At 41.1% G+C, this 21,752-nt stretch overlaps 1 protein-coding gene across 9 annotated transcripts in view; it reads right to left on the bottom strand.

Annotated features, from left to right (window-relative positions):
• Positions 1-21,752, bottom strand: part of DOCK9 (dedicator of cytokinesis 9) — a 1,255,128-nt gene that overhangs the window by 144,408 nt on the left and 1,088,968 nt on the right. For all 9 annotated transcript variants that reach the window (XM_086947866.1, XM_086947869.1, XM_086947867.1 and 6 more), the window contains 2 exons: positions 15,580-15,726; positions 10,769-10,979 (listed from right to left, as the gene is read on the bottom strand). In XM_086947866.1, the coding sequence (XP_086803992.1) occupies positions 10,769-10,979; positions 15,580-15,726 (358 nt within the window). The remainder of the gene's footprint in view (positions 1-10,768; positions 10,980-15,579; positions 15,727-21,752) is intronic.

Below are 21,752 nucleotides of genomic sequence, written 5' to 3'. Positions count from 1 at the left end.
TAAAAATGTCCCTCAGATTAAATTGAGAGGCGAATGAAAGTTTGAGATGGAAAACGAAGTTCAACCAACTCAAAAGCGCAAACTTTTAAAACTCAGCAGAAAAGATGAAAAGCTGAGCCGTCAAAGGATTTTTAGCCACTGCTTAAAAACCCTTTTATTTTCAAGAGAGCAAGGAAAGATACCTGACGGGAAGGTAGGTGGAGAAGGGCGGTGTGCGAACGAATCTGAAAAGCCCTTAATTCATCTTCACGATAAGAAATGAAGAAATGCTACAAGATAAGCAGGGATGCTACATTACATTTATCAGTGTATAAACGAAAAACTTAGCGGAGGGGAGATGGGAGTCGAAATAAAAGAAGAGTGAAACGTCGAGAGAATTTGGATTAGAAACTGTGACCTGCAGAGCACGTAACAGACGCGGGCATGGGTGAAAAAAACAGCTATAGCATTTTTGGGATTTGTAACATGCTTTAAAGATAAAAAAAAAAATTTAAACGCTGCTGCCGTTCGTCCCATCACACGTGCATATGCGCGCAATAGCACACTGATACAAGCACACACACGTCCGCATATGATCACACACACATACAAACCACCCATGCCACACACGGGCATGTGCAATCGCACGCAAACGAACGCACATTCATGCACAGACGCACGCGCAGGACTCACCTCCCGCTTCCACTGAGAGCCCTGACAGTTTCCTCCCAAGGTCTGAAGCCGCCCATGGAAGGTTTGAGCCGGGCCTGTCTCCCTCTAGCCCCTTGTCTGCCCGCGGCTTTACTCGGGAATTAGATAACAGTAAAAACAGAAACTTTGCAGCTGAGGAAGGAGACCTACAGGCAGGGGAGAAAATACTTAAGTCCTGGGTCCCAGGAGAGGGCCCGGGTGAAGACCAGTGAATAGCAGGGATCCCATGCCTAATGGGAGAGCCCCGCGTCGTGCTGCGTTGGAGGAGCTGGAGTACCGTGCCGTAGCACCGTGTTATTTTGCACGTTTCCTCGGGGCGGGGGGGGGATGGGGTGGCTGGCTTGGGCGGCGGGCGTGGGCTGGCTTGGTCGCGGGCAGGGAGGCGGTCTTAGTAGCGCGAGGAAAATGCATTGTGCTGGAGGCTTGCAAGGGAGACAGGAGATGGGCACAGCAAGTGCCTGTAGTGGTGAACGTGCGCGTACACCGATCCGAGCTGCAGGCCGCGCGTGCCCATCTCCTGTCTCCTTGAAAGCATAGCCGCTGACTATAGGTCTCGCAGCGAGACAACGCTTCGCGCTGCATCGCCAGTGCAAGACCTAAAAAGGTGAGGCATCTGCAATTAGAGTCTCTACCAAAAAGGGCAGAACAGAAAACAAGCAAAACCAATAGGTCATACGTGACCTGCTAATTGTTTAAGTGGAAATGCTACTGCAATGATCGGCAAGCTTGTGTGTGCAGTTGTGTGAATTGGTCAGAAGGTGAATGTGAGAATGAGACAACAGTTGCATTGATAAATGGTTGCATGAATGAATAAATGAGTGAGTTAAGGAAGACAGAAAGACTACACAGCATTTTGCATGCCTTCTCTCACAAAAAGTTGAACAATGTTCTTCCTAAAATTCTTAAGCTTTGCATTTGTAGCAGTGAAGGAGCAGGCCGCTTGCAGTTGCATTTGTATGCTAAGTTCTTAATAGGTCTGCAAACCCAGAGTAGGCACCCAGGACAGACACTTACTTTAAACAATGAAGTAAGGAAGAGCTGGACTGATGAATTTACTTAAGAAGTTTGAATCACTGCGACCAATCCACATATGATTGCCCCTTTTCATGTGCTTCCTCCTCCAAAGACATATCGTTTGAATGTGAATACCTCTGCCGTCAAGTGGATCTTTTTTTTTACCTATCCTTGACTCGTGGAAAATAATTTTCACTTCCTTCAAGACTCTAGTGAAAAAGCCCATGCAGCATATCTAAGTAGTGTGTGGATCTTTCACAAGTTCAAAGTTCTTAACGTCAGAAGGCTTCTGGTGTGACATTGCAAATACTTTGCAGCACAAAAAATGTTGGACAAAATCTTGGCAAAAAAAATGTTTCAGAGTCCAAGAAAAGAAATGAATGGAATGAAGGCAAGGCACATTAGTATACCCATTTGTAACTTGGGAAAAACAATCTGAGTAATACTGAGGAGAGCTGGATCTCTGCATTGTTTACAATAGATAACGTCCAAAACATAATTTTAAGTGAAAATTCATAACCTTCATCACAGCTTAGTTGGCATGAAACAACACTACAAGAATTTTTTCAAATGAAGAATTTGCAGACTTGTAGCTATCAAAAAGTGAGTTAATATATACCCCACGGGTATTGGCACTGGTTTGTGGAAACAATGAAATCGATCGTCGAATCAAGCAAATACAACCACGACCATCTAATGAGAAGTTCAGAGGGACATAGATGGATATAAATAATTAACTTTGAAAGGGTAACAGGTTTGATTCAATGGCAAGAAAAGTTACTTATGTTTAGAAACAATATTTCTGGTGTGATGTCACAGAGTTATATGGTGCCACTCCAGTGCTTTGAAGTCAGTTCCAGCCCCTTTTCCACACCCTTAGAGCAGAAGAACCTTTAAAAAAGGGGAGGTGGCCGAACTGTGAGTAATCTGCATGTAGAACAGAATCAACCAGAAATGTTGTTACTGAAAGTTAGTAACATACTCTTCTGATGATTACTTCTACCTGCTGATTCCTCACCTCATAAATCAATACCAATAGATGCATTCTCAGGAGGTTGGTCTGAGGAAATGACTCAACCAAGAAACCTTGCCATAAAGACTCAAAGTTACCATCGTTGCAAGGCCATGGACAACACAATATTGTCTGGAAGGATCATACCAGAGTCCCACGCTGCTGTCTAACCCACTTCTCTGCCAGGAACATTACTAGACTGTGTCACAGAAACAACCTTTTCCACGGTTAAATGGGACAAACATCATTTAGTTAAATAACATAGCAGGAAAACAGTTTCTGTGCCACCCTGGCCTTCTTGGGACCCATGTATCACATGGGGATCAGCCAGCCAGAACACGGCCAAAATCAAAGAAAGTAGCACTCAAAATCCTGTAAAGATATGTGCAGGGCAACAACATTGCCCCCAATCCCCCCCACCCCACCGTGCCCCCCCCCATCCTTCTGGGGAGGTGCAGAAAATTAAAGATCTATGGAAAGGAGAAGCTAATGCTGTGGCAGTAACATGTCAGACAGAACGAAACAAAGGGTGGATAGACCAACAAACAGTAACTCTGAAGCGTGTCAAACATATGTGAATAACAGATAATACAGAGATAAAGTAGAATAGTTCATAAAAGCAATTGTGTGTGGGCTCAAATGATGAACCCATACAAAAATGGACTAAACTAGGTCCCACTGAAGCCTGATAAATGGCGAACACGGAAAAAAAAATCACTTAGCGGGCAAACAAAGAATACTCCAGTAAAACTTAACTGTACCAAGATAACGAGGTATACCACAACCGGTAGCCCTTAGCAGATTAAAATCACCTTCTCTTCAGTGTATTAAACAAAGTATCTACTGTAGCTACCATACACAGTCTCAACAGAGAAGGAGAGTACACCCAAGATGAAGTTCATCATCTTAAGAGGAAAGATGCTAGCCCAGGTTGTCTCCAACTAGACTTGGTATTGAGAAAGCCATGCTTCAAGGTTTGGATGAAGAACCTATCCATCCCAGAGGAGAAGATAACCATCATTAATGGAAATGGAAGGCAAGAAGATAAATGGAAGACTAACAGATCTGCCTGAACCTACCACTCTGGCAGACTTGTTGCAAATAATATTACTTGCTCCAGTTCTGGCGAGGTTGACTCCAAAGACGCGGGAGAGGAAGAATCAGAGAAGACATGATATTGTAAACAAATGTCCACCCAAGAAGGAGAATCTTCCAAACATCTCACTATGGAACAGAAGGGCAGTACAGCTTTGACATTGCTGTTGTCATAGGCCAGACAATCATCGTATGGGCGTCCTACTGAAAGCTAAGACCAACCCTCCGTTAGTGGAAGATACCACTGTATGTCTGTGAGATGACAATGTAAGATTGTCTGCCCTCATAGTTCGCTAACTCGCCAAAGAAATGAAGGACATCAAATCGTCACAATTTCAGTCTCAGTGCTATATCCTTTCAGTATCCAGATACTGCAAACATGACCATGTCATTCTGAGCATAGGTCTCTTCTTCAGAAATAGCGGAAGCATATCCTAAAAGCAACGGGCCTTTGGGAGATGGTGGAGAGAGTGGTGGGGTTTAAAGAAAGAACTGAAGGCACCTAACAATAGCGCCGTCAAAAATAGGAATCACTGTTTTTACGTGAAGGTGTGAATAGTCAGCGAAAGAAGATAGTTTCCAAAACATAAAACAACAGTATTCAGAAGGGGAATCTTGGCTGCAGACCAAGCCCAAATCCTGCATCCGGTGCTCAAGACACGGGAACCCTAATATTTTCTGAGCACGCAATTGCACTATCATCAAGAACTTAATGTATATAAGTGAAGGCATGAAGTTATGATACCATGTGAAATGGCAGAAATGTAAGGAAACTAGTGAAACATAGCACAGAACATCAAATTTGTGAATGAGCCAGCAGGATCGAAAAATGAGATACACATACTGCAGGACGAAATAGACAAACCCCAGACTTCCAGGCTAAAAGAACCGGAGCCAGGACAGCTACATGAGAAACTCCCTAAGAAAAAGGAAGTCTGGAAATTTGGAATACACTATATTGCATTTTGACCAGAGAGTGAAGGTGCCCTGCTGGAGAACACATCCAGACCGGTGAATGAACAGAAAGAAACTGGGGTTAAGAATACATTCCAAAAAAAATAGGGGAAATCCTCATGCACAATTCAGTGGGCTCAGCAGTTAGAACTGATGGAAAGACAGCTCGGACGCATGAAGGAAACTTCCTCCAAGAGGACATATAATCTCCATGGATCCATTAAAAGAGTTTGGGAGCAGGGGGAGGGGAGGAGGAGGAAGAAGAAGATTGCTGCTTTTGGTCTCAGAATTCCTTGAAAACAGCACTCCCCATGTAGCCATAGACTGCCACAAATTGTTGTCAACCGGGTAGGCTGGTGTTGCCTACGAGGTTGTATTCTCATGTAGCTTCTGAATCTCCTGTACCACAAACAGGAAATTTTCCCAAAAGCATCCCAATCCCGAGATCTGACAGAGGAGCCTTTTCGCGTAAATCTGTCTAAGCACAAGTAATCTTTTCATGAAAGAAGTAGGAACTGTTAAAGGCTGTATCAAACAGATTTGCCTGGACCTCAAAAAAGGAGACCAATGGAGTACATCTAAGCATGTGTCCGAAGGGTCAACAAAAATACATAGACCTGGTCACTGAACCCACAGTGTCAATACCAGATCTTGTCAACCAAAAATTAAGTTTATCAGTTAATAAAAAACAAACATACATAAAAGCCAAAGTATAATCACCAATACAATACATGAAAAATCAATAAATCTCCACTTCAGGCAATATAAGCACTGGTGCGACCATCACAGGCACACCAAACCAAGTCTAAAAATCATGCCTACAACAAGATAAAGATATGACAATTTTGACTAATATAAAACCATTGGCTTTCCTGTATCAAACATATAAGCACGGGGAGATCGCTAAAAGTACATTATAAAACTGATCACAAGATACATGATCCTGAGCTAAAAAGGACCATGTAACCTGTGGAGTGTGCACAAATCCAAAGGTTACTGTGCACAAAGGAAATGTATACATTTTCAGGACAGAACAGCTGCTCCCATCACCTACAAGATGTAAGTGCACAACAACATTATTCATGATGCTTAATGCAAACTTGACGCTATTGTTCAAAAGCGACATTGTCAAGACTTAACAGTACGTTAAAGCAATTTGTGCAAAAAAGGAATTGCCATTTTAAACCTATTAATACTCCTACCAGCCTAGTGAGAGTAAGAATATGTAAACTTATGTTTGGCAGACCCAAGTCTATCACAAACCACTTTGGAAAAGTGTCCTCTCTCATGGACCCACAAAAGGGGAAGAACCAGCAACAGACATGAGTGAAAGATACTTTATTTTCCACAGTCATCTGAAATTGTATCTGTATTAGAAAGAAAGTAAGAAAAATAACCGGTTTAAATTTTAGGAATTAAGAAGTCTGAAGTTAAAGACCCTCAGTCAAAGGATGATTGAATAGAAATGTTGGGTCATTTGGAGCAGTGCAATGACGATTAACAACTTGGCAGCAAACAGACTGGGAGTAGACCTATATAACCAAAGCAGGCATAATAGGATCCAACAGGGAATCTTTAAAAGGCAATTAGAACTCCAAAGTCGAGTGACTGGGCTGGACGATTTCTATCAACATACCAGTCTTTACCTCTTCAACTAGCAAATGCAATTCCAGGACCTTGTACACATTGCATAAGAGCATCTTCAAAGAAAGAATGCCCTCTGAAAGGACCATCAACAGACAATCAAGGTCAACTTCAGTAGGAGTATTCAAATCACTAGCATTTTGGTGATCCAAACATGGACCTTTATCAGAGCCTGAAAAAAAGAGACTAAATCGGTCTTGCTACTGTCCTTCTCAACATGAAATCCTTTAAATGGCGCTCGTACAAGGTCAGCAGAAAGCCATAGCCTAGCCTTCTTTCTGTGTTCCACTTTTCCCAAAACTGCCTTGTACATAGGTAACTCTTAAAGTGGATCTAGAACCAGCACCATGGATGATGTTGGTGCCAGCACAGATATAGAAACAATTGACGTATGCTTTGGTGGCAAAAGAATGTCTGTTGAGGTTTGGGACGATGAAAGCAAAAAGAACAAATGTTGGATGGAATGCAGAACAAATCAAACATTCACTCCCAGTCACAGATCTGGGTTAAATACATTGTTTTCTTTCTTACCATGCCACCCCAGTTTGGGCCCAGCCATATGCAAATCAGCCTTGACCTTGCTCCTCATGGGAACAGCCCAGCCCGAACTGCCAGGCCAGGTCCTCCCTGGACCAGAAATAACCAACCTGGGACCGGGGTCAGTAGCATCAGTGGGGTTGACTGGTGCTGGGATACACCAGTAGACCCACAGTTGAAGATCCTGCAAATGCCTTGGGTCCAAATGGAGCACCAGAAGGAGCTGGAGGAGGTCAGAATACAGCCAGCACGGCCTGGGTGAAAACTGCCTCTTGAATGGGTCAGCATCAGAAGGTGGAAAAGAGAGAAATGGGTCGAGCAGATCCAAGGGATGCAAGCAACGGGTTTATGTCCTTCTTACCAGGAAACAGTTCTAAGGGCGATGTCTATCTTGGACTGATAGAAAGGCCCTGCCAATAAGACATTGCTGGCGACTGGAAACATAGTGGGGAGTCTTCTCTTTGAAACTTCCTGAACTTGGTGTGGGAGGACTTCCCCAGGGATAAAGCCACCCCGTCTGTACCTGTTTCAAGAACGGGATCTTAAGAGGCAATTACCCCATTACTCATCACGCCCGCAAAATGTAAAAATTAAAAAATTAAAAAAAAGTGACTTTTTGGTCACTCTGAATGCATGAAGCCACATTCATAGGTAGAACTGAAGATATAAGCAGGATCCATACTTCAAGGTTTGATATCTTGGGTGTCTAAAAGGATCCCTGAGAGTGACGGGAAAGAGATCTTTGAGATTCTGACCCTTTCAAAGGTGATTTTTCCCCTAAGACACAGCAAAACTAATTTTGAGAACAAAATGACAGCAGATCCATGTTGAAGGTTGACATCAGAATGCTGCAGAGGGACCATATATCTGTGACATCACATCTATGGAGGTACTGGAGTGGAGCTGGATCCATTGTGCCAACTACCAGTGCAGGAGAGCCATTACAACTTTTCCAGATCCAGTCTGGCACCTGCAGATGTTTGAGGTGAGGAAACTGCAGGTAGACTTATTTATGAGCACTGAGGAGGGTTAATAGCGTGGCTGATAGGAGTTCTGAATATGAGTAAGAAAACAGGAAGTTAAGATCAAAATAAATGTAACTGGATATCGGAAACAGAAACCCTACAAATTGATGGAAGGAAATATATAAACTTAAGATGCTCTGTAAAATATTTCAGAAATAGGGCAGTGCAAGGAGAGAACCCTGCTTAGAATTCCGTAGAGGATAAGAGATCACTTTTTAGTTTTTGAAAAGTGTGCTGTTGATCCAGGCAAAGGAATAAGGATACTGGGAGGAAAGTCAAAAATAAATTGTATATACATCATTTAGTGAATAGGCTATATCCTACTGGAACAAAACAGTCATATAGTTTTCCTGTGCTACCTTTCATGTGAGACACTCACTGTTTTAATGCTTTTTAAATGCTATTCAAACACAATACTTCTGAAAATCTTTTAAGTGTTCTTAATGAAGAATTCCATAAGGAAGTGATAGTAAGCCAAGTGTTTTATATATGAGGACAGGAAGAGACAATGGAAATGAATGGGTGATGGCTCCCTATTATGTATACAAACAATAGATCCTAAGGTATTGTAGAACTAAAAAACTGGGTAACTCTAAAAATGATGTTCCAAGACTAAGCGCGAAAGGGTGGGAGGCATTGCCACCATGACTTAAAGTTGCAGCCAATAAGACATAAGTGTTGCTGAGTAGTTTAGATAATTAAGCTCTTGGATGTTTAAATATTTGTCTTTATAAAACGTTCTCTTGCATTCAAACTGGAAATCAGATTTAATTGATGATCGTGGTGCAGCTGTAACTAGTACATGTGAAGCATTGTAGCATATATTTACGGTCCCCACTTAATTTGTAGAAGAATAAGTGCCAGGGCTCAAAGTTTTGCTCAGAATGCCAAGGCAGACACTACTGTATGCCAGTGTGCTGAATACAAGGCTGCATAGTTGTGATGCCACCTCATGCCTCTTTAATCCACCATCAAATGCTCCCTACCCCTTTACCTCACTCTTGCAGGTTCCTGCTCTCTCTGTCTGTCATGTTTTCTGTCTTTCTTTTCCTCATTCTTTCACTTCTTGTATCTTTTTCGCTCTAATGATGTGAATAGAAGTCTAATGAGGAAAAATAAGTGCTGGTACCAATAAATGACTGCCAGTGGGCCTCACCTACTACCACCAGCTCAAATTAAGCACTGTTTACTATTATGACAACTGTTGATGTGGAGAGGTCAAGGTTTCTCACGGTAGCAGCGAATGTCAAAATAAATAGCCACTACAAGTTTGTGAACAGGAGATAAACATATCAAAGCTTCTGGGGTTTCCAACCTCTATTTTGATTACAATCAAGCTTACCTAGCATGATCAAAAGTGGTCAACTGGGCAGTCCAAGGATTACAAATGATAACAGGAAGAATGGGGAAAAAAGGTGTCGTAAATGCAGGATGCAAATTTCACCTCTATGGAAAAGAGCGGTCTTTGTATTCGTCAGTGTGGGAAAAGAAGAGGAGAAAAGGGAGCTAGATAAGTGGTATTGAAGAGTAGAACTGGAAGAAACAATTCTTGCAGAATAAAAACCACTGGAAGTTCTAACTGTGTTCGCTTTGATCGGGTTCTTGTAGATCAGGGACAAGGCGTGCTCATAATTAAATATCCTAGCTCTTTCTTGGACCAAAATATGGTGCAGTTAGCAACTACTAGAAGTTAATGGTTCAGGCAATGAATGCGATAAGGGAGAGACATTGGACACAGGCAGCTCTCTGCGCCATCTACATAGGAAGTAAAGCAGAAGACAAACATACCAAACAAGCTGCACTGTTTTAAAAAGTACAACACATGTATAATGAGGAGTCATAGCACAAACCTAAAAACTAGTTTGGGTAACTCTTAACAAGCCTTTAGTGCAAAGGAGGAGGACTGGCTGAGGGAAGTAGAAAACAGAAGAACTAGTAACTCAGCTTCAAAGCTGAGAAGGGGCTACAATGAATTATACCTCCTAAAAGGATGAAAAGCAGTCCAATATGGGGAAGTAAGAGCTGATAATTAGCACGGAGAAGCAACAGGAATTTAAAAGGTTGCTAGGCATCAAGTGAGTGTCCTAAAGATGTCTCTCATAACCCGTAAGTGCTTGTTCCTGCTTAGGAAATGATGTATGGCAGTTGCTATCTTGGGTAAACCAAATCCTCAAATCACTTTGTAGTAACAAAAAGTTTCTTCAGCGAAAGAATTCGGTTGGCACACCGGTCATTCACCCCAGAAATGTACCATGTGCCATCGAGAGAGACCTGGGGACCCACAAGGATGGCAGGCTAGACAGACTGTGATGAAGGCAAGGTTGAAACAATAATTGTTTTGATTCTGCATTAATGTTGTTGCTTCAGGCAACCCCGAGGCAAGAACCCAAGGAAAGAAAATCAGCACACATTTACAATGGTACAGTATTTAGCGATGAGTTTTGTACATATTCTAATAGCTTTTGAGTTGTTCTCTAATGAGATTTTAATAATTAGGTGAAGAGAATTCGCTATACTAGATATATGACCAGCCCCAAAAGGTTGTTTGCCTAAGAGCGTGATCAACTTTTATTTTAATTAATGATTCTTATAATCTTGGAATATGAAGCAGCTTTATCCATGGGTTTAAATGCATGTTTTTATATGTCACATGTTTTTATATATGATTAATTCCATTTGTATATTGTGTGAAATGCTTTTAGGTCTGTAAATTGACGAACAAAGCTGTTGAAATGGAAAATCAGCACACAATGAATAAACTAACATATATTCAACATTTTACAAACACAGGAAATACCTGTGAGAATTGTCCGTCGTTTACACTGTTCTTCCACTCCCCCTTGCCTCTTGCCAGACAGAGTGAATGGCATCTCAAAGACAAAACGACGAATATTGTGACTTCTTTCAAATTCAGTTCTCCTCTCCTGCAGCTCCTTTTCTTCAAAGTATGGGGTTACGTGGGTGACCTGAATGTAGGCATATTTTGAGTCCAAATCCTTAGGATTTACCTTGAGGGACATGAAAGAAACAGACAGTACATTTAGGGCAACATCTTGAACAGAGAGGGCCAATGCTATATTATCCAATAGATTTTTAAGAACAAACTTTTAAATAATTTTAAAAGCCACCTATATGCTACTGAAGCTTCACAGGTCTCAGAAATTTGAAATTGGCTAATACTTAATAGACACAGCATGTCATTTAAAGACCATAATTTCCAGACATCACTTCTAACCTGAGAAAATCTAACTGATAGTGTCATGAAACATGAATTACTTTAAGCAGGTGAGGATAGCGAGAATTGAAGAATGCTCTAAGGGGAAGAATTTTTAAGAATGGTTCTTAATAAATGATCTCTTTTTAGGGACGATCACAAAGTCTGTGTTTGGTTTTAATGATCACTTGGCTTACATCTGTTTTTCACTGATTCCCGAAGTACAATAAAATCACATGAGCGGAACACCCTCAACAACAGAGGAAGGTCTTTTATTGAGGAAAGATTTCCTGACACTTTCAAAGTTTCCTCCAGATCAAATGGAATGCTGAACTGCAGGTACTTAGCAGGTAAGCACAGTACAAATATTGGAGCAAGCTACTGACCCCTTAGGATGGTTGATAACCAATCCCTAGTCTGCCTCAATGTGATGACAACCAGTAATTTGGCTCAAGTCTCATGGAGTTAGTTTTCAATTCCAACTAATCATAACAGCAACAGAATGAAGGACACTTTCTAAAATGTAGTAAATGGGTCGTTAAATATTCCCTCGGACCCTCTCTCCAACTCTTTTGTTTATTGTAAATGGGGGTAAGCATTTGGTCTCATGCAAAACACTGGCTCCTTACAATCATTCACTAGAAACTCAAGCTATCAAAAAGTACCCAAAAAGGCTGAAAACCATACTAGTGAAAATTAACATCTTCACAGCATTCCAACTCATTTAACTTCTTGGCAAATGAGCCACAAATAAAGGCCAAAGATTGACTGCTTAAGTTGAAATAGAAAAAAAAACAAAAGAAAGGAGGAACATAATATTAACTATACAATTATTTCAGGAGACATTACCTTTTTATATAATCTTCTAAGATCTCAAGAGTCAATCAGCACAGCTAAGAGTCTATTATGAGATGCCACTATTTTAATCACCTCTTGAGGCACTTCAACATTTGTCTCATAGTTCAAAACCAAGCGTCAAAAAATCAAAGCACAACTGAAGTAAAGAAATAGAAAACAATATTAAGGTGGCTATTAAAAACTTCTCATTCCGATCATTTGTCATCCATTGCCCACTCACCTTTGCATTCCTTTCTGTCAGTACTGATGACATCATGACCATCCTTGAGTGAAATAAAGTCCACCACATAGCCTTATGACAAAACGCTGAGCTATTTAATATGCAGGTCTCCAGAGTACCTCCATCCCTACCAAGCTACCTGTATTTACAGCGATTTAGAACTGTTCTCCAGTAGATATTCTCTCTGCCCAAATAGGTTAATGCCAAGTCACCAACTAAAACACATCCTCAAAGTCTTACCAACTGAGATTATCATACACTGCAGGTCTTCATAATACAAGCTCAAAGTCTTCCAAAAAGTTGTCATGAGGACCTTTTCCAACTGTCACACATTTAATCTGCAATAATAGTTAACAAAACTGTGAGGAACATTAAGATCAATAAATTAAGTTCAGAGAAAGGGGTGGAATAAGTAATAATTGTCTTTACTGACATTCTTGACAAGGAGTTTCATGTCATAATATGCTTTTCAAAAACCACAGTAGTGAGAGAGATACAACAAAGGACTCTCTTCAGCTATGGGTATTATTTTGATGACCACAACAAGTGATCTCTCAGGTAACTGCAGGGTTGTACAAGATGGCTCTTCATTTCTAAAGAAGACTGGAATTTATTTTGTCTATTTCAGTAGATCCATCAAAGGATATGTCTGCTTAAATGAGGATACTTCCTGTTGTACCAGAAACCTTTGCCACTTTCTGCTTGGAAAGATCAAAAAGGAAATAAGCACATAAGAGTACTTTACTTATTAGAAGACAGAAATAAGGAATAGTCGTTTTTTTTATTTATTCGCCTGGATTAGTGCAGGGCTTGACAGGCCTGCTTTGTACATAGTTTACAATTTTTAACATAATTGACATGCCAGCAGTCTCAGTGCTGTACTCTGTCACTTATTTATACAGAGAAAAGATTTCTGTATCTCATGCCAGTTCCAATATCCAAGATCTCCCAACGCAACCAGCCCTAGCATGTAAATTTACAGGAATGTACAGGAATTTATATAGCGCAAATCACCAAGCGGTTTCTAAGCGCTTGCTTAGGGAACCCGTCCTGGTATTCCCCTGTGAGATAACCCCGGCAGGGTATCCGCAAGGTGAAAGCCAGGCATCCCGCCGCGAGGGGCCGTTGTGGAGATTAAGCAAGCTATTGCTCAGAGTCGCAGAGTGTGAACCAGTGGATCGAGTAGGCCCCCGGAGCGAGAATTGTCGAGTCCATGGACAATTTAGGACTCAAGACCCCGCCGAGTCGGGAATTGAACCTGGTCCCGGGCTGACCTCTTCTTCCAGGTCTGCCTCCTCTAACCAGTGAGCCACACTTCTCCACTCAATCAACCGTCTATTGGTGCCACTGTGCTCCAGATCCTACAAATTGCAATAGAGTGGGCGTGCGCGGAATAATAGAGTCCAAGAGATAGAAAATTATTTTTACTTAAGTTCTTTTATTTTTATATTCAATGTCAAAAAAGAGCTTTAAATTCCAGCCAACGCGTTTCGTTCTACATCAGAGAACTTCATAAGGGCTTAAGGGTATAAAGGCACCAATCGGTGCGAAGCCTGAAAGTATCTGGATCCTCTCAGTTTAGAAAAGTATCTAGGATCCCGGATGTGACATCTGGCTCAGTTCGAAGGTACTTTGCGTCCTAGCTATCGACCAATGGAATTCCGCAAAAATAAAAGAATTTAAGTAAAAATAATTTTCTATCTCTTGGACTCTATTATACCGCACACTCCCACGATATTGCTGTACTTTGTCAACCTTCTCTCAAAACACAAGTAAAAAGTACCTAAGGCGGGAGAGATTTGCTTTTGCTAGGCCATGTAGAAAAAAGAAATACGGAAAGGTGCTATGTTGAATGAGCTCACACTCCCAGGAGTATGAGTAGAGGATCAACACCTTAAAAAGATCGTCACACTAAGAGGCGCCTCTCAATCTTCACTGCAGAATAACACAATAGGACTGAAGCACATGGATTTTTTTTTTTTTTTTTTTTTAAATATGCAGCAATTAAACTCCAAATCATGCAAAGAGCAGCAGATCCATTCCCGCAAGGATTTTCTTTTGTCTGAGGTAAAGAAAAACATAATCCACAGACAGACCCATTTTAATTAGCTAAGCACCAAACAGCTTGCATTTGATTTTGGCAGGTGGGAGCATTATAAATACATCTGCTGGTCAGCAGGTTTACCATTAGAAAAGCATTTAAATCTGTGCACGCCCAACAGAACACAAGCAGTCCACAATTAAAACATGACTTAGTATGTGGGCATCAGTTGTCGCTATCGAGTGGTGTGACCCTGTGATTTCACAATGCTCATTGCATTTGGACTGTGAACTTCCACATGGGGAAGGGAAAGATCATATTGGAGTTGCAAGATCACAAATGTATCTCAACTTCAGCATTGGGTCCATTTTGCTCTGAATGAACGTCAAACGAATCTGCCAAGATCTCATCGTTAAAGTTGCACACAGAGTAAAAGCATCCACTAGATGGATGTTCACAAGCAGTAAATGCCTATCAACATCAGACCAGCTCCATATTCTCATTCAGAAACAAAAGCTGAAGACACCTCTCAAGGGCGCCCTTAACCAGACATTCTACCCTAGACTTCCTCCAATAATTGTTCCCACAATTCTTGCATCTTCCCATGTTCTTCCTGTTCAGCACTCTGTTGCTCTCGAGCCAGCTTCACACTCAACAGTTATTAACACACAAACAAAATGAAGGTCTGCTTCTGAAAACTGCATGTGGCTTGAAATGCATGTCTTAAACCCAGAGCCCTACTGGGTGGTCAGCAGAGAACAGCAAGAAAACTAAATACAAGGTGGGTTAGAGGCCTTCTGGTACCAAGTCACTGAGCATAACTAAGATACGCAGAGGGAACACATGTGAGTTACGGACAGGAGTGTGGCTGTGGCATTTCTAGTAAAGCAAACAGGTGGCAGAGTACAGGGTGGAAATAGGATTGCCAGGGAATACTGAGATAAAAGAAAAACTAAAAATAATTTCCACAAGTGTATAGGTGTGACCAAACCGCAATAATTTCATCTTGCACTGTTAGCAATATTTTTTTTATAATTTAGTAAACCTACTTAATATTAAAGTACTGTCTTTAACAAACTAAATACAACATATTACAAATAAACATTGAATGCACTATAACGTGAACATCTTTTTAAGGCACTCTATTGATCCTGCTGCCCACCGACTTAAGAGTGAAATCTGAGTTCAATATGAATTCTGATTTGGCTTTCGGCCTGTTAGTTCAAATATGAGAACTCATAATCGGTCATTGCAGTAACTTGTTAACTTTTATACCTTGCCAGAGTCCTGTATCATCTTGACATTTTCAGAACCAAATTTATCAGAGTAGAGCTTCAGTAGCCTCTGGGATATTTCAGAGAGAGGGGTGAGCTTGGGCTCTTTGTAAATGTACTCCTTCCCGTCTTCATCTTCAAAGAATCCCTGTGGAATAAAAGAAAATTAGTAATCGTACTGGGAAATGCCATTTAGAGAAGATGGTTAAAATGAAAACTGAAATGGACGATGCTTTAGTGGAATTTCCTTCTCAAAACAATACAGCATGGGAGTAATTGCGAAAAAGTAGTCGCCATACCAACTTAAAAATTATTTTGGAAGATAATTAAGCTTCTCCTAAAACTACTTTTGTGAAATTTACTCTCCATAGTCTTTTCCCACCATTTGATCATATTTCTGACTTTCTAGGGAGCCACAAAAATCCCCAGAGGACTCTTGTAAATCTACACAAGTCTTAGATTTCCAGGAGAACTCTTGCTGCATACCATATCATAAGCAATCTGCCGAAGTGTGGCCAGATATATGCAATGGGACATCAACATGTTTTTCTCCACCAGGAATATATATTTCTTGTGGCAAAATCTTTCCCCACGCACACCAAATGAAAATGGTTGGGAAAATTGGGGTATTTTTGTTATGCACAAATTGCACACTTGTGTCTGCATATTTTGGAATAATGTGTAGGCACAAACATTGGGTGTGTAAGGTACCAGCAAGATTAGTGAACAGCCGCAAACATGTTCATCCTTCTGAGCACTGAAGAGCCAAATCAGAAAGAAATGATGGCATGGAGCGTAGTTTTGAAATGTTGCTTGAAACCAGAATAATGGTGACTTGGGGCTTACTAGTGCCTTGGAAAATTTCAGCGCCCATGCAAACCCCATGCACTGGTGTCCCAATTACGAGTTGGTTGCATATTTCAGACTCCTCAAATTCACGAAATAAAAATATTGCGAAGTTAAAACTGTTGATATTTTCTAGGGAAAAAGCCCAGAGAATACCCGAGATGCAAATTTTGCTGCTGAAGTAACAACATCTGCGCACTATTGCCAATTTAAATGGGGCAATCATAATTGCTGGTATTTATTGGATGCAATAAAGCACAAATAATGAAACACCCATAATTGGGTCCTTAGCAGAAGCATGGTCAAACATAAATCTTTGGTTTCCAGGAATGGGAAAGGGATTTTTTTTCAACATAGCATGCAGTTGAAAAAATTATGTACGATTCTCCCAGATCTGTAAATCGGTGTCTTTGGTGGTGATGTTGTAGCAACCATGCCTAGAGCACAGGACCAATATTCCATTATGACGACCAGTCACTGATGGCCGCAAGAAGGAATCAGATTGCAACAAACTGTCTCAAAAGGGCCTTGTTGCTTTGGGAGTGCCCTTTCATCCCAGGCACTCTAGATAGTCCTACTGGTATAAGTGGGGCAGAGGAACAGTGTGTGGTTGGAGGTCCTGAACATGGATAGAGCTACAGGGGGACTAGGTCTACCGGACCTGGAGCTTTACTATATTGCTGTAAAATTGCAACAAGTGGCGAAGTGGTGTTTTGACAGTCCGAACTAGGAAATTAGACTCCAAGGTGGAGAAGGGGACGGTTGTGGATGGGATGCTGCCGCTCTGCCTAGGGAGAGGAGCACAGCTCCTCCCAGACACCCCCGAGAGGAGTCTGCCATGAGGTTGTGGCATGGGAATTGGCAGTCTAAGCACTCCTCCTTCCAGTAGGTCTCTACTGATTGATTGGCTACAGCCATTTTGCCACACACAGGAGGCCAAGGCACTAGCAGTATGGGTGGGGGGTGCATTACCCTAGGTGACATACATACAGGGTCATGTTCATAACCTCTAAGGAGGTTTGAGATGCCTTTGGCCTATTAGCTGGGCAGTTCCTGTAATCTGTGAAACTAGCTCACACTGCCAGGGAGGTTTGGACAACTTTTCCAGGGGTCCCAGACACCTCCATGAATATGCAGGTGTTTCTAGTGGTCGGTGGAGAGAGGAGATTTATTTCAAGGCTGAATAAAACACTGACTGATGACAAACCTTTAGTCACAACAATGTGGCTGAGAGATTCAATGACATGAGAGGTGATTTTGAGTGGCGGCCACAGGTTAGGCACAAGTGTTGCATAATAAGAGAACGTTGACCATGGATAACGGTGCAATGAGGAGATGAAATGAAGAACGTTTTGAGAATACAGAATAGTGGCATGAGAGCAAAATGTAATTCTGCTTTGCATGCATATGCCAATGTACATGACAACTATGTATACATGTGGCCTTGTTATTATTGTTGACTGTGTTGCCATCAGGTTGGATGGCTGAAACTCCAAATAAAGATATTAAAAATGGCCTTCTTGCTAGGGGTGGGAGATCATCCAAATACCAGAATGCTATTGTGTCTGGGGCTCCAAAGATCCTGGAGCCAGAGCTGTTGGAGCTCCATACAATCAACAGCCTGAAGGAGGGTACAAAACATATGTACATCAGCAATGTGACAGTAGACAAGATATTGTGGGAGATACAGACTCAATGACTCTAGAGAGTATAAGTTTTGCCGAATAGTGGAGCCTCAGTGAAAAAGCTTGCAACAAGTGACCACACTCCCTTAAGCAAAATAACAGTGACAGGGTTTCGTAAGTTTAGTCATCCCAGGTATAGTGCATGTTTTGTAAAACTACAATGTGAAATGTATTTATACTGTGCAACTCAAATGCAAGAATTCAGGGCCACCTCCGAGTATAGGCAAAAATAAATGTAGCTGGGGGTCGCACTTTAAAATTCATCAAGCATGCCAGCATAATCACCCAACTATGTGACGTGTGTGAGGATCTCAGGAATAAAATGCACATGTTTATAGGACGCTTCTCTCTCTACTCAGGACCGAATCCGAAGAGCACTGCAAATGATTAAAGTGAAAATGCAATCAACATTAGAGGCCACATGGCATTTGTGAATAAAGTGACTGCTACCATGCGTTAAACATAACGTAACATAAGTTGTATTTTCACATCACCTACTTTGCAGTACTCTCCTCGTTTATGTTATTTTCTGTTAAAGGTCAGTGGCATGACTTTGCAGCCCATTTAGGTAAGGTGCCTTCACGCCTTGGCTTCGAGGAATACAACGCAGACCAGAGTATGGTGTTGTATGTGAGTTGTGGTACATAGGAGGTAGTGTGGGGATATTTGATGATTTTCAGTTGCTAAGTAGATATATTATAAGTCAACTGGTTTTGGCTGAATGCTGCAGAAAGATGCTTATGCGCTAACTGGTGTATTTAGTGCTGCATGGAGCTGATATACATGTGGGCTTATTTGGACTGTATAAGGAGTGTGCTAAGAGTTCTGTTTATAGATATACTGTTGTATGATGGTATGACTGCAAGAGGCTGAGGGCAGGCTGGTGTCCATCTAAGTTGCCTATCTGTGCAGTTTGCAGGCAGGCTTGTGTCCATCTAAGTTGCCTTTCTGTGCAGTTTGGGATGGATGAAGGTTCTGTGCATAACTCGCTATGGAAGTTAATGTGTGCTGAAATATATATGAAATTGATGTGAAGATGCTGAGCAGTTACAACAGAATCGGTCTGTAAAAATGCACACAAAAAACAATCCTGAAACGTGGGACCAGACACAGAAATAATATTTATGAAATCCTTACGCATGAGGAAGTGCTGGCCAGAATTTCCAAAGAGCAGTAAAGTGATTTGAAGTCATCAACTTTGATTGCTACAACATGGACACGATGTTTACTGGTTTACGAGGAATTATTGTTCACTTGAAAACCATTAACAGGAAAGCTTTTAACCGACTGGAAAGTCTGTAACGTTTAGCGGTCGTGCGAGTTGTGTCTTTCAGACCACATGCTTATAAATAGGGGAAATGGACCAAATCTTGCGGGTATCTAATAAACCCTGCATACCACATTGTTCAACATGGGGATGTTGAATGTACTATTTGAAAGTAATGTTAAAGGCAACCAGTTCGAAAGTCAGAAGTTACTGAACAGTAAGAAATAAACTTCAGACACAACTACCCTCTTTCACAGTGATACGGCTGTTACCTAGGAAGTCCCTGCCTTTTCACATTAGGTCAGCAAATGCGAAATAGTCTTCCAAAGTTATGCATATACTCTTTTGGATTACCTTTAAATGCACAGGTTAGTGATGTAATCTATTGAATACAAACATTTTAATAGAAGCTATTTCAAGGCTTTTTACATCAGCTAGGTAAAACAAGATAACAAATAGATTATGTATTGACTGTGCTGGTTAACACCTACGCTCAGTGTCCAAGGCAGCCTTTTAAAAGGAGTTTCTCTCAAGGAGAGTAGGACATGTGGCTGGGAAGGAAGGTGGTATAATAGGAAGTGGCAGAAAAGGAGCCAGAGGAGGGCTTCACAGGCTATAGATCTCTGTAGAGTCATAATTCTTGCCCACCTGATCCTAAGTCCAGCATATGGCAAAGGCCAGGAGTCTGCTTATAACTCAACTGCCTAAACACAATGAGGGTAGAATATGTAACAAAAAAAGACAACAGAGGGGCTCAGCATAGGTCACTAACTGCACTGTTCCATCAGATCATCTCAAATATTAAAGAGCAAGCCCTTGGGAGCTCATATGTTCGGCATGAATTTGCATGTTTACGAATACTTAGAAACACAACTGGTTTATTAGTACGAGCTCTGTGCTAAATGGGACAGATGCTTGCAGGCCCCTCTATGAGGGTCTGCTGTGCCTGTTTGAGAATTATTGTGCTCTGGGTTCACAAAACCACTACTTCTAATTGCATAAGCAGGCTTCTCATCCAGATCTCAAAATTGGAGTAGAAAGGACAATAAGAGAGAAGATAGAAAAATACATATAATCTTTCGAGTTTCAAACCAGGCTGTGCCTTTGGCTATTTAGAAGAAATGACCTAGTAGGGATGGGAACAAGAGACACTGAGAAGAGATTTCACTAATTTGAGGAGTTATTTTGACATTTAATGTCCTGGTATGACATTTAAATGTTATTGAGTGAAGGGATTGAGGGGTTTTAAATAAGATTTAAATTTAAGGATTAACAGAAAAGCAAATTAAACTTAATGGAACGAAGAGGTACACAAGATTCATTCAACAAATGCCCGATACCCATAATTTGGAAATTGTTGTCATGGTTGATCAGTGGAATCAGATATGGTAATAGGGAAAAGACAAAAGAAAAATGCCTGAGAAAGGACAGGAGGGTAAAAATTGAATTTAGAATGGCAAGGGTGATTATTAAAGAAGCAATGGGAATGCCAGCTATAACTGGCCAGTGAAGTTCTATAAATAAACCATAGCTGTGGCTAGGGGATCTCTGGGCATACACCATCATGGGTAATGTATTGAAGGAGAACTACTTCTGCTTGTAGCTGGAGCAGTCTCTAAACGTGATGCAATTCAATATATGTTGAGAGTGACAGTGTACAGTTAGGCAAAGCCAGACCAAGATCTTGCACTCTAGGTTTCAATCGTGTTGTTGCTTCTCAGGAAAACCACATGCATCAGCTATAGTATGAATATGGCATTATTCAATAAATCAAAGGATAGTCACAAAAAAGATGTTGACATTTCAATCACAAATCAAAAGTACATGTGGAAAATAGGCTATTCCAAAACGGAAACAAAAAACTTAACGTTCATTCACAACAACCGAGGATGGCAATAGAATGTTAAACAGATTTATACGCAGCTTAAAATTTACCTTACAAGGACTCTGGACCAATGATGCCTGATGGAACCTTTTCATTATTTTTCACATATATGTTTATATTATGTTTGAGAACACAATCATTACCAATTACTGGTATTAACATAGTTAATACCAGTAAGATAACATGTTCATTTAAGCGTGGGGACTGAACAGTGCTCATGCTGCTCTGCTCCATGATGAACATCCTCATCTGCAGGCAACTACAAAATTAAATGGAGTTATTGGTACAAAAGGATGTTTGGTGTAGGCGCTCTAAATCAGGTGCAGTGGTAGAAATAATGCAGATGGGATGAGGTAAACTGTGAGAAGGGCACAGCACACTACAGAATGGATTGACACATGCTACACGCGCAGTCACACCCATTTCACACCAACAGCCTTAATGCAGTAAAGTTTTTTTACAGCATTGTTAGCTTTTTCTAACATTGAATT

This window comes from Lissotriton vulgaris (genome assembly GCF_964263255.1).
Source record: "Lissotriton vulgaris chromosome 8 unlocalized genomic scaffold, aLisVul1.2 SUPER_8_unloc_1, whole genome shotgun sequence".
NCBI classification, from domain to species: Eukaryota; Metazoa; Chordata; class Amphibia; order Caudata; family Salamandridae; genus Lissotriton; species Lissotriton vulgaris.
Note: the sequence above shows the minus strand (reverse complement) of the source record. Positions and strands in the feature narration are given on the sequence as shown.